Genomic DNA, 13,767 nt, shown 5'->3' with positions numbered 1-13,767 from the left:
CTAGTGAGACAGGCAAAGCCAAAAAAATTTTATGTAAACCTTTTTATATAGATGCACATAATAAATAAAATTAAAATAAATTTTTTCATTCTTACATATATTCACCAAATCCATCTTTCCGAAGGTCATTTTCGACTTCCTTCTTCTTGAATCCTTCAAAAATGATAATTCTCGGTCCAGCTGGGTTCTCCCATGTATACATCATACTGTGCATCCCTTTTACAGTTCTGTAAATAAATAAATACAAGTAATACATACTATACAACACACAAAAACATATTTTTCATACTAATATACATAGTGAAATTGGAAGAGCATAAAATACATCAATGAAACCCACTTATAATCAGTGAAACCCACTTTTGAGGGTACCACAGAAGATGTTTTCATGGATAATAAGTTTTGCACATGTAGAGAAGTTTTCACATAAGAAGTTTTTTTCTGTCCCTTGGAAAACCGTATAAGAGAGTTTCACTGTATAGTAAATATGTAGCATTACAGGTTATTTTTTAAATAATAAATATGTGAAATTTAGTGTGTGTACATATATATATTAGTAGTAAAGAAAGAAGATTACCTCTGCCACAGGTAGGGATAAGGAGGGCAAGAGCAGGTTAGGAAGTTGCAGTAACGGACACAATTGTGAAAGCAGTAACTATAAAAGAATCAACTTAAATGATTCATAACACATTATTCAAAATGATTACTACACATTATTAAATTCTATTTATTATGAAATACGGTCAAACTTGGTTATGACGAGCACAAAGGGACCGATTAATATTTGCTCCTTATAGCCGTTAATCGTCATATCCAAAGTAGGTTTTTTAAAAGTTGTTTGTACCTACCTATCTGCCTCTACTATCAATATACAGTAGAACCCCGCTAATTCGAACCCCGATAATTTGAAAAAACGCGTAATTCGAAATTTTCGCCAAATAAAAATCCACAGAAATTTTTTTTCATCCAAAATGGTTTTTTAATTCGAAATTCGTAATTCGAAATTTATTTTTGTCCGGGCACAAAAATTTGTTCATATAATTCGAAAGAAATCGATTTTTGCGAAAATAAATCATAAAATTTCGTAAATCTGAATCTAAAAGACAGCCGTGGCGGTAGAATGCCGAAAAATCGAAATTTCGATTTACGCGTAAATATATTGCATTTTTACGAATTTATTTTGAATTTAAAATGGCCGACTGCGACGCAAATCGGCCGCGGAATCTAGATTTACGCGTAAATATATCGCATTTCTACGAATTTATTTTGAATATCTGAATTTAAAGGGTCGGACGTGAAAATAAAGGAATAATTCGTATTAATACGAATTTACTCCTAACATACTACCCGAATTTGAAGGGGCGGCCGAGAAAATCGATTTTCGGCATCTTTTTTTTTTTAATAAAAATTTCGAATTAGGTGGGAATTCGTTAATTCGAAATTTGATTTTTGATTTCCCGTGGATTTCGAATTAACGAGGTTCTACTGTATTCGCAAAAGTACAGTATATTTTCAAAATGCGAGTAGGTATTACTTACTAAAAAAATAATTAGAAAAAATGATAAATGATTGTTTTAAAGATTTCGCTTTGATGCTTCTCAATTTCCTCTTCAAAACAATCAACGCATTATAACTATCATTACCTCGTTCAAGGTTTCCATGAAAAATAACACTAAATTGTCTTATTATCACTACCATGTGCTTATTGTACCTACCGCTTGTAAAAACGCACTTGTCATAAATAACTAGCTTGCAGGATTATTTTTCGGCTGTAAAAATTTTAAAAAAAAGTTCCAAAATCATCATACGTATGCATGTATTACTGTTGTCCCTAACTGGTTCCAGGCGGTTGGACTGAGCAGTTGGGACTACTGAGCGAAGTTCACATAATAATAAAAATACCCCCCTTTATCCTCCATCAACCCCCCCCCCACCCCCTTTAGAGAAGTTGGGACTCTTGCACGGTGTTCACATAACAAAAATTTAATTCCCCCCCTCCTTTACCACCACCTTCAGACCCCACCAGTCAACCCCTTCGCATGTGATTGGTATAGCTGCGCTGGGGATTTGTATTGTTTTAGAACTACAGTACTACAAGAGAACATAATATATTTTGTATGAGGTGTTTGAGGTTCCACATTCAAATGACCCATGCAGTACGGCTCATCTCCTCACCACCTCCCTCATGGCTCTGGTACAACAATTTTGCATACACGAAATGTAGTGATGTAGTGCCAATACACAAACCACCTCACTATGTATCTTATTTGTAACAATACATGATGTAGTGCCAATACACAAACCACCTCACTATGTATCTTATTTGTAACAATACAAAGAAAGAGGTGGCGGGACATTTAGCTAAACCAGGTACAGGACGATCGTAGTGCATCTTGTACAAGATTGCGTATCTACTAGTCACAAGCCGCCACTGATAAATAGTTAAGCAGTACCACTGTATTCCACTTAAGAGTGGGAATGGAAGGGTTGGAATATAGTACTCACTTAATATTGACGCTCTCCTTCTCCCAGAGCTTGACGTCGTAGGGAGTGTGGTTGATGATGAGTGCGGGGGCAAGCCCGGGTCGGTACTGTCCCAGGGTCACGTAAACCCCCCCCTCTGTCACCAGGGTCTCCACATTTATGCCACCATACTGAAATAAATGGAAATATATCACAAACGTTATTGTCACCCACTTTTTGTGATTTCATATAAAAGTAATTAATAAATTTTTTTTGGTTAAATAAAGGTGAACATTTTAATTATTTTGTGGTCAACTTTTAGATTTGAATATATGAGGTGGTGTTTTCTATCATATATTATATATATACAGGGTGTATCGGCAAGTACCCGACGAACTTTAACCAGCTATTCCTTAGCACATTTGGAGTAAAAAATGTTATGGGCGCTTTGCTGTCCGGTAACATTTTTTTTCCATTAAAAACAAAAAATAAATAAAAAATCTACACTCCGTCACTGTCATTTGCATTGTTTCTCGAGTTCAACAGCTGTTATTAGCAAGTGTGTCAAAAAGTGTCCTCGCTCTTTCGTACACACTAAATAATAATAGTTAAAAATGAGACGAATGGTGCAGTGCCATTTCGTTGTGATTGTAAAAGCGCGCCAACGTAGGTACGTACGTACATTATTCAACGAAACTCGAACAAAATATTGCCAGACGGGTTTGCAAACTTTGACAAAGGATAAAACATTGGTGACATGTGGTGAAAATATGAATAAAAAATTTTATTAAAAAAAAATGTTACCAGACAGCAAAGTGCCCATAACATTTTTTACTCCAAATGTGCCAAGGAATAGCTGGTTAAAGTTTGTCGGGTACGTGCCGATACACCCTGTATATATCATATTTCTCACCATAACACAAGGATTTCTATGAGACACATGAGTTAGTCACATTAGTCAGAGGGGTTATTCATATATTTAGTATTTGATCACTTTTGATTCTCATTCTCATGCAAAGAAGTATTCTTTACCTCATTGTCCAGTTTGAGTAGTGAGGTGTGCTGGTCGGTGTATATGAATGGGGCGCTAATGCCCGGCTTGTCAACTGCTTTAACTTTCATCAGCTTGTCCTCCTTCTCCGACTTGGGCCAAAGGGGTGTGCTTGAATTGGCGCCAACCTGAAATGTTCACAATACATCAATGTTAACAAAGTCTAACGAAAATAAATATTTAAAAAAATAAATCAAAAAACAATTTTGGAAACATGAAAAATGAATTGTCACTTACTTCAATGTATTTATCTCCGGGCCTGTCAACTTCCTGGCATTCTATGGCGAAGGGGGCATTGTTGATTAGGAGGAAATATGGTGTGAAGGTGACTTGCTTTGTCAAACTGTTGTATGTCAGATGATTAGATACTCCAATCTGTTAATTCAAACAAATTCATTCATTTTTAAATCTTTACACAAAAATTAAATTTTACAAATTAATCTTAATAAATTAATTATAAGATCGCTCCGGGAGCTGCACCATTTCAATTTTCACTACTTTTAGGGAATTTTATAATCATAATAATTACGAATACACACAAAAATGGAGCCCCTATAAGGAAAAACCGAAATTACGCTGTTTTTGTGCAAATCCATTAAAATTACCCGCCTTATATTCATGACACAAAAAATTGTTTTAAAATCTCAATCACAGATGGCAGTACAAGACCTAGAGTGATGGCTGATAGCTCGCCCGAGCTCTTTCTCAGTACAACCGTAAAGTTAAATCAATTTGAAACTGAAAGATTGTGCGGTCGGAGCTTAGAATATTTGCCATTATTTGAACTTTTTTTATGAGGCTAAAATAGTGCTGATTGGCTGAAAAACATATTGTAGTTTTGTACAATCTTAATATACGAAAATTCAGCCTGCGTATGTTTGTGCTCGCAAAACTCCAAATGATAATGTAAAGTCCAATTGACTATTTTTTATGTGTGTATTTTTAAATTATTTTTTCTATAGGTTTCAATTTTATTTTGCCAGTTTTGTAGATATTTTAATAGAAAATAAATTCGCATTGCTAGTTAACCCGGAGGCTGCCGTGCGCATCTATGTTTGATTCAAGATTCCGGGCCCTCGCTGCCGCGCGCAATCATAGGTGATTTTAATTTCATTTTGCGATATCTCGGAACTTTCTGTATAGATGGCGCAAAACTCGGGCTTAAAAAATAATTTGAACCTTTATCTAGCGACATCTCTACACAGATGTGACAAATAATTTTGTTTATATTATGAAAGACCTCGTCAAACTGGAGACTACAATATTTCCCCTCTTAGTGTTTGAATTCCCCGCGCGCACGTAGTTGTGTTAGTGTATCACGTGGTTCCTTCTTATCTCGACGGTTCGCGAATACTTAGAATCTGCAACGAATCGTGGTTCTAACGTTATTATTTTAACAAATTGTTTTTATTAACTACTCATATTTTTAGTGCAAATAAGTTTTGTGTTAATCAACATGTTTTGTTATTTTAAATGAAATAAGTTGTTATATCCGCCTTTCGAGTGAAAAAATAATCATATACATTTTATTTTAATTATCTGTGTTTAGAAACTAATTATTGTTTTAATTTGTCGTTTTTCCTAATATTTTTTTTGTGTAACCTACTATCATGGCTCGACGCGACTTGTCTGATGACCAAATAAGGGAATATTGTCTCTATCTTATATCTGTTAAATTCTTTTATTGTACACAACAGCATAAAAAATTCAGGTATGAGCTTCTCCGATTATCAGTTATGTGTGATAAGACAATTAATCGCAAAACACCTCAAAAATACTCAACTCGACTCAACTCCTCATTCGTCTCATCTTGACACACCATTACGTCTGAGCCAATACCGGAAACATCAAAACAATCCAAGCCATACAGAGCCGGCCATGTTTGTGCGAATACAAAACTTAAACAAAGCCGCAGAAAAATGGCTCTATATGTGTTCCCAGTGTAATGTGGCGTTGTGTATTCATTCCTGTTTTTAAGTCTACCATTCGAATAAAAACTATAAACATAAATAATACGAAAAGAAACTGTAAATAAAAGTTGAATAAATAATGAAGTTTTAAACAATAATATTATCACAAGTGAATCGTGAAAAATGGTGAGCCGTCGCAGAGGTCCCACTTCAGAGACGTGACTACTGATATTACTATAGTATGTCTGTATGTGTTGGTGAGATTACTGATTTGATAATGGCGGCGGGTCGAAGTTTTTTGATGTTTCATAGATAGTTTTTATTCGTCAAATAATGCATCAATTCATAAAGATATCTTGCTTAGACTTTTCAAGAGTGTAACGTAAACAAGTTTTTTTTTTGTTTTGGTAATAATTTACAATCTCTAAGTGCTGAGGATAATAAATAATGACGCAATATAAAAAAATTCTAAAAACCCTTGGCGTGAGAGTATCTATCTTGTGTTTACATTCGGGCAGCAAAAGGGTTAAAAAAGGTTTTTTTTTGGATTTACCAATTTTGACAATAATCGCCATTATTAAAGTATTGAAAGATTTATTAAAAAAATCACCTGGTACACAGTCCCGCTTGTTTTACATACGACCACTCCAGAACTTCCAGGGATATCCAGGGAGAACTTCTCAGACCATTCTCCATTGCCCACACGAATGGAAGCTTTCTTCTTGCCAAAGAAGTTCTTTGCTCGGAACGAGAACAGAATGGGCTCCTTGTAGTCTGCTGGATGGTACAAGAAGTTACTCAATTCTTCAGAACTCTGAAAAACACAAGACAATGTTAACAAATTTGTAAAAACTGTGTTTTCTTTAAACTACTTCCAATATCGACTTGTAAAGTAGTAAGAAATATAAGAACATCATGCAGAAACTTAAAATAAATATTAATTCTTACTAGAGATATACTCATATCGTATTTGGCTGATTCCATAAACAATAAAAATTTACTGAAATAAATTACAAAAATCTACTTTATATTCAAATTATAAGAGAGAAAAAAATTCTAGACATTCAAGCAAAATTAAAACTAGATGTACATAAAACTACAGTTATGTGCCTAAATGCTGAAAAAAATATTGTAAAAATTAGTGTTGTAACAATGTGTGCATAAAATTTAAAAAGATATGTAATAATTAAGAAATAATAATTTGTTTTTCAATATTGGCGCTCCCAGACAACATCAGTACTGTTATGATTATATATTATCACTGTGAATCTATCAATGCATTAATTAACAACTCTAAAACTCATGCAGTTCTTCGTTTATCACGTCTCAATGTTGTGAAGTCCAAATATTAGTATGTAGGTAATAGAATATTATTGTAGTATTTTTAGAATAGGTATATACTAGATATAAAATGTTGAAATTTATAACTAAATAAAATATACTGTAAAAAAAAATACATATATATTTTTTTTAAGTCAGCAATAATAATTGTCATCGGCAGAAAGACAATAATTTTTTTTTAAATGAGAATAATAATACAATAATACTACAGTAGAACATCTATAATTCGAAATCCACAGGACATCAAAAATATAAAATTTCGAATTAACGAATTCCCACGTAATTCGAAATTCTAGGAAAAAAAAAAAAAAATAAGTCGCCGAAAATTGAGTTCCTCGGCTGCCCCTTCAAATTCCGGTAGTAACTTTGTTTGGTAATTCAATGTAAATTCATAAAAATACACATTTCCGCGAAAATCATATTTTCGAGCCGCATACTGTCGCGGCCTTTAAATTGAGATTTCGCAGCCGATTTCCGACTCTAAAATAATATATTAGAAGTACATTCGTAAAAATACAACGTATTTCAGCGTAAATTAAAAAAATCGCGGATATATTCGTCACGGCCGATTTAAACTCAGATGTTCGAAGTAAATTTGTAAAAATGTGATATATTTCCGCATAAATTGAAATTAGGCTCTATTCAGATATTTGAAGTAAATTCGTAAAAATATGATGTTTCCACGTAAATCGAATTTACTCGGTAGATTTTCATCGCGCCCGGCATTTTAAATTCAAATATTTGAAGTAAATATTTTAAAATACAATATATTTCTGAGTAAATTGAAATTTCTCGGCCGATTTCTGTCGTGGCCGGCCCTTTAAATTTAGATATTCTAATTAAATTCATAAAAATACGATACATTTAGGCATAATTCGAAATCTCGCCGCCGATTTCCGTCACGGCTGACCTACGAAATTTTATGATTTATTTTCGAAAAATTGAATTTTTTAGAAATCACAAAAAAAATTTCGTGTGTGGACAAAAAAAATTTTGAATTACGAATTAATGAATTTTGAATAAAAAAATTCTCTTTCCTCATATATCATATACATTTAAATGCAACTTTATATCTACCATGCATTATGTGTGTTAATTTTTTTTTAATTTTAATTTTTTTTTTCAAAAAGTTCTTTTTGTCTTGTATCATGCAGTAAATCATGTATAGTATAAAAGTCATAAAAATCTTGTTAATTTAAAAATATCAACGGTAAACCTCAAATAAGCTCTGAATAAATGAAACCACCACCGTTATTTTGCCTATTTTATGAGCTATGCTAATTTGTTTATTTTAAATTAAAGAGTATGAGTTTTGTAACTCATCGGGATCGCTCTAGCAAGAAATAAAAAATAATAATAAAAATACGCGATATGATAATATGGCAATTTGAAAACTATATCTAAGCAAATAATAAATTTCAACTATATAAAAACTAAACAGTAATGTGTCATAATAACACACTCAGGTTTTGTACCTTCTGAGGACTGTCTGTGGAGTTTCTTCCTTCGTTTTTGCGTGACTTCTGCAATACAAAATCTATTTGCAAAAACCACACAACTTCCAATATGCAGTGCCAAAATGAACAGTGCCAAAATCACGATTAAAACTACAGGGGAAAATAATGTTAAAAATAAGTGTTTTCAGCCAACTTGTCAGGTTACTTCAATATAGTAGTACTAAAATAAGTGTTTTCAACCGACTTGTCAGATTAGGCACAAACCTTACTTCAATCTAGTAGTAGTACTAAAATAAGTGTTTTCAGCCAACTTGTCAGGTTAGGCACATACCTTAGTTCAATCTAGTAGTACCAAAATCACACACTGAAACTTAACACATTGTAGTCGGGCGCTTCAAACAATAGACTCTTGCCTATAGCGGGTGTTTTTAGCGATTAACGCAAAAATATATCGCTTTTTTAAAATTGACACAATTTCTAAACCAAATAATATTTTCAATTGAAATTGCGATTGTAGTTTTACGCCATATGAAATAATATGAGAGGTATTAATCAGCACGGTCAACACCTTTCATGTGCTTATTGTATTCGATTACAGATGTTGGTTTATTGCCCGTTTTCCAATCCATGTTCTGGCTTTCTTTCATTTCAGCAGAATGAATGGTGGAAATCATTCCAACTTCTTTTTTAGATTGCCAAACTTGCAATAAATACATAGTATATCGCCTTTTAATAGATTCACCTTTCTTCTGTTTAATAATTTGCAATGATTTGGGTAGACCCCTGTTTAGTACTGAATAGTACCACAAACTCTTATTTTATTTAGTAATAAAGCCTTGCTATTTTCGACACTGTTGTAGTAATTGTCCATATAAAGATGATGCCATAAATTAGTATACTGAGACACAACTTTATTTACAGTTTCTAGTAATTTAAGTCCTTGTGCACAGTATATTTCAAAACTGCAAATGTAGCCTGTATCACTTTCACATAAAATTCGCACAAGTATTCCGTATTTCACAATTTTAGAAGCATTGTAAACTCTAAAAAATAGTCTTCCCCTCCAAGGTATCATTCCCTCATCTTGACTTAATTCTTGGTGGGGTTTGTAAATGTTTATAAATTTTGGTAAAAAGTGGTAAATAATTGTTTTTACTTTGCATAATCGGTCGGAACTATTGATGATATATTCATTGTTAGAAAAATGCCACGCTTTCCAAATCTGCCGAAACCTGTCTCTGGACATTGTTTTAGCAAAATAAGGAGTTTCGGTTGTTGGTTGCGTAGACCAAAACTCGTCCCTTATATCCTTTCGAACTTGTCCCATCAACATAATCTATAATATCTATTAGATTCGTTTACAAAATATTCAAACAAATCATCACCGATAAATAACTCTATCGCATCACTTACAGTTTGAGGACATTGGACATTTGAATTCAAACCGCGGCGGCCTAAAAGAGATTCTATAACTGGGGGATTATCAAACGATGACCACTCGTCCACATCCTCATCTGAGCTCGTCTCCGAATCAGAATCACTTTCAATAGAGCGACAGTGAAACGTTCTAGGTCTTGGTATTTGTTCATCATCACTCGGTTCGTTGTCTGACACCTCTTCAATATCATCATTCCATGAACAATTAGATAAATTGTCGGCATACACTTCATCGTCACTAGCCAATGCTTGTAAAGACATTTTTGTAGGGATAAAGTCCTATACAATGCTAATATATTCAAATAATAAAATACCAAACAGTAAAAAAACAGTGCGAGCGGTATGAAAATAGTCCAATACGTGAAATGACTCAAACTAAACTGGAGATTGAGATGGCATAAAAACTCTAGATTTCTGGCGACGCCTTTAAAAGCGGCACACTAGCCAATCCGGACAAGGCATCTCAAATAATGTCGACAGACTGTCGCCTAGCACCCAGGTAGCAAATTACCCTTCAAGGCGTTTTATTTCACGCTGATAACCAACCCGTATAATGCCGTTTCCCGCCAAAAACCGACAGTCGACAAAAACGGCATTTGCCGTGTCCCGCAGTTGACCGACAGTCTGCGAAAAACGGCAAATACCGTGTCCCGACGACAATGTGTTAAGCAGGGAATTTAATCACACTTAAGGCGGGACGGGTACTTCTACCTTTTTTACCCTGGTCATTCTTTAATGGCAGAATGGCATTGTTATCCAAAATTATTATATGAGTATTGTATACCGATCTCCAAGGTCGCAACTTTATTTATGTACATTTGTAAATGACCCATCACTGACTTTAACTTCAAATTATCGAGTCGTATAACAAAAAAATCATTATATTGCGCCCTCGAGGTGACACCATACGAAAGAAAGAAAGCGCCCTTGAGGTGATTTTGCACAAAAACGGCGCAAATATCATTATTATTATCTCTAAATAAAATAAAATAATGTTGCTATCCGTGTCTGTCTGTGCGCTTAGTTCTTCTAAACTACGCAATGGATTGTGATAGGGTTATCACTATCATTTAGAGAATTTCTTCCGGAAGGTTTATATATTTATATTTAATATAAGCATATTATAACTATAGAAAGTATGGAAAAGTCTGTAATCAAGTCGTAAAAAAAATATTTTCTGGCGTATACATTGCTAACGCTGGCTAAACCTTATGAGATACATCAAAATAATGTAATACAGAATTGTATATCTTAAAAAGGCCTACAGAAATTTCCGCGATGGTATATGTCTATCTCCTAAGGATATCACCCACATCAGTACGCACAGCTAGTTTTAATATAATACTTATAGCTGGGGTGTGGTGAATACTATGTGAAAAAAATCATTCAAGTATATGCACTATTTTCAAAGATAATTTAGCAGTTTATAAGTAAATCCATTTTCTCAAATGGGACCCTTATGTTCACCCGCTTAAAGTGTGTTAAAAACAAGTGTTGAGGACTTCATAAAGCTAACAGATACTTGTTAGGTTAGGTACATACCTTACTTACTTCAATCTAGCAGTACCAAAAGCACACAGTAAAACTGCAAGTGGGGAAATTCTTAAAAATAAGCGTTAAGGCGATGCACTACGTAGTAATGCAACATCATGTGTTTTTGGTTAGAAAATTTGGTCGCCTAGAAATGTTTCAGATGCTTTAATTAAATACTGCGAGTAGAATACATCTTGACCTTTGAAATAACCGAGTATTTTTTAGATAAGTCTTTTTATAAGCCCAGAAAAAAATAATGAATAAGGCCTATGAAAACTGCTTTAAAGTTCAAAATCTCCTACTTACGAACCCATTTTTGGTTATGATTTTATTGTATAATGTGGCAAATTAAGTTATTTATAAAATGATCGGAAAAAAATTAAATATTTATTCCTGAACATACACAAAATAAAATAAAAGGCACTTTTTGGCCATGTTTTTTTCTTACATAAATCAAAACAGGCGGATGGTGTTAAGCGGGAATTTAAACCTTATCACCATCTACATAAGGGGTGTTATTGATAACGGCTCGATTTAAAATATTACACGACGTAGTGCATCGCCTTAAGGACTTCATAAAGCTAACAGATACTTGTTAGGTTAGGTACATACCTTACTGACTTCAATCTAGCAGTACCAAAATCACACAGTAAAACTGCAAGTGGGAAATTAATGTTAAAAGTAAATATGAAGAGGTTACATCAGGTTTTTTGTCTTGATTCTTCCTGAACTTTTAAGGAGTAATGAAATTAACCACAAGCATCAATGTTTTCTTATCTTCCATACAAAATACATAAATATTGCATTAGTGTTAGATAAACCTTACCCGGTAAGCCAGGGAGAGTCCTGTTTTGTTGAGCATCCAGAAGGGACAGTAGAGGGAGAAGTTCTGAGTCCCGTTGATGACAGCGCAGTGCATGCCTAGATCCATGGTCATCTTCAGGGTACTGTCGTGAGAGTCAAACGACCACACGCTGAACTCCGGAGCATTGTCAGGAATCTCCTGGGTGCACACCCAGCATTTCTCCAAGTATTGCGGGAGCTGCAATTACAACTAAATATGTATATAACCATTCTTGCAAGCGTGACCTTAAAACCATGAATCGGTTTCATGACAAAACTGAAGAAAAGTGATAAAAAAAAACTGGTGACCGGATAACTCGTCAAAATGATAACACACCTAAAGTAATATAAAGTAATGAAAACTGATGAAATAAAAACTTGATCAAAGCGGTTACGTAGGTTAGGTTTACATGTTAGTTTTATTCATAGCGATTATCATTATTGAGTTATCATGGAACTGAAAACTAATCTAACCTAACCTTTTATTTTATCAAGTTCTGTTTTGTCCGGTTACCCTGTGAATTATAAAAAGTAGTATGAATACCATCAGCATTTCAAAATATAAAAATATGTATTATTATTAAGGGCCAAAAATGGGAAGGTCCAGGGAAAGAACGCGAAGCTGATGTAAGCGTAATAAGAAAGATTAAGAAAGTAACGCTTAGATAGTTAGGACATGTAGAGCGAACGAACAAAGAAAGGAGCACCAGGAGAATATACAATGTGAATGGTAGAAGATTTTGGGGACACCAGACGAAGACCTGGCACTATCAAAGTACATATTTCAGTTGGATCATTCCAGGAGTCAAATAGCAGAAGAGTATGTGTGAACCCATAATATATTTGGCTAATTTATATAGCGCCGTTTTCGTGAGAAATCACCTCAAGGGAGCTGTAATGATGTATGAATTTAATGAACCAAAGAGCTGTGCCTAGAGTCTTGTGGTGGTCCGTGGTCTCTGCAGACCTGTACGGGAAATGGCGTGATGATAGTAAAGTTGAGTCGATTCATCTTCTTTTTAGACAAAACATTAAAACAATTCAACTCCAAAACATCATAGTTCCAAATTCATGTTCAGCAACACTCTTATGGTGATAAGTGATCTTAAGTGATAAGTGAACATAAGTGATGACATGGATAATTGATAGATAATTTAGAATTACCATAATGACAATACTAGTGGATCCAGGTTCAACTTGTGGCAGGTGCAGAGTATCTCCTGGCTTGACGTTGTGCTCCACCGGGTTCTGAATGCCCTGAGCAGATACCATTATCTCTACCGGGAGGGTGTTCTGCAATACCACCGCCGGACGGAGGCAGATGTTAAAGCAAGCCGAAGCCATTGTGTGACGAGTTGTATCCTCCAAGAAAACTTGTTCCATCTCTCCAACAACCTGAAATATAAATCATTATTCATTTATGTAAATAGGTACTATAAATATTTATTAACGATAACTGGAGAACAACAGAAAGACTTATATCTTACTATGGAATGAACTTTAAAGCTTTTACATAGATGATCTTGCCTATAAAAACGTTTTAACTTAACACCTACCTACCATAATGCAAATAATCTCTTTTTTTTTGCAATGTGGTTGTGTTTAAATTGGTCCCAGCAGGGCTCATGCGGACGTCATCGACGTTCGTCCTCTTCGTTCTAACGCGTCTCGTTTGGAAACGAAAAAGACAGAAGATGCTAGAACGATGATGCTACATACAATCTCTTTCTGG

The 13,767-nt window shown here is 34.2% G+C and overlaps 1 protein-coding gene across 1 annotated transcript in view; it reads right to left on the bottom strand.

Annotated features, from left to right (window-relative positions):
- Vps13 (vacuolar protein sorting 13C) overlaps window positions 1-13,767 on the bottom strand; it is a 115,757-nt gene that overhangs the window by 20,876 nt on the left and 81,114 nt on the right. The window contains exons 38-44 of the mRNA XM_089632438.1: window positions 13,200-13,430; window positions 12,019-12,234; window positions 6,035-6,238; window positions 3,752-3,889; window positions 3,496-3,642; window positions 2,506-2,654; window positions 96-227 (exon numbers count right to left, since the gene is read on the bottom strand). Of these exons, the coding sequence (XP_089488564.1) occupies window positions 96-227; window positions 2,506-2,654; window positions 3,496-3,642; window positions 3,752-3,889; window positions 6,035-6,238; window positions 12,019-12,234; window positions 13,200-13,430 (1,217 nt within the window). The remainder of the gene's footprint in view (window positions 1-95; window positions 228-2,505; window positions 2,655-3,495; window positions 3,643-3,751; window positions 3,890-6,034; window positions 6,239-12,018; window positions 12,235-13,199; window positions 13,431-13,767) is intronic.

Source organism: Hesperophylax consimilis, chromosome 6 (genome assembly GCF_061612785.1).
Source record: "Hesperophylax consimilis isolate HC1 chromosome 6, BYU_Hcon_1.0, whole genome shotgun sequence".
Lineage (NCBI taxonomy): Eukaryota > Metazoa > Arthropoda > Insecta > Trichoptera > Limnephilidae > Hesperophylax > Hesperophylax consimilis.
This window is presented reverse-complemented; position numbering and strand designations above follow the sequence as displayed.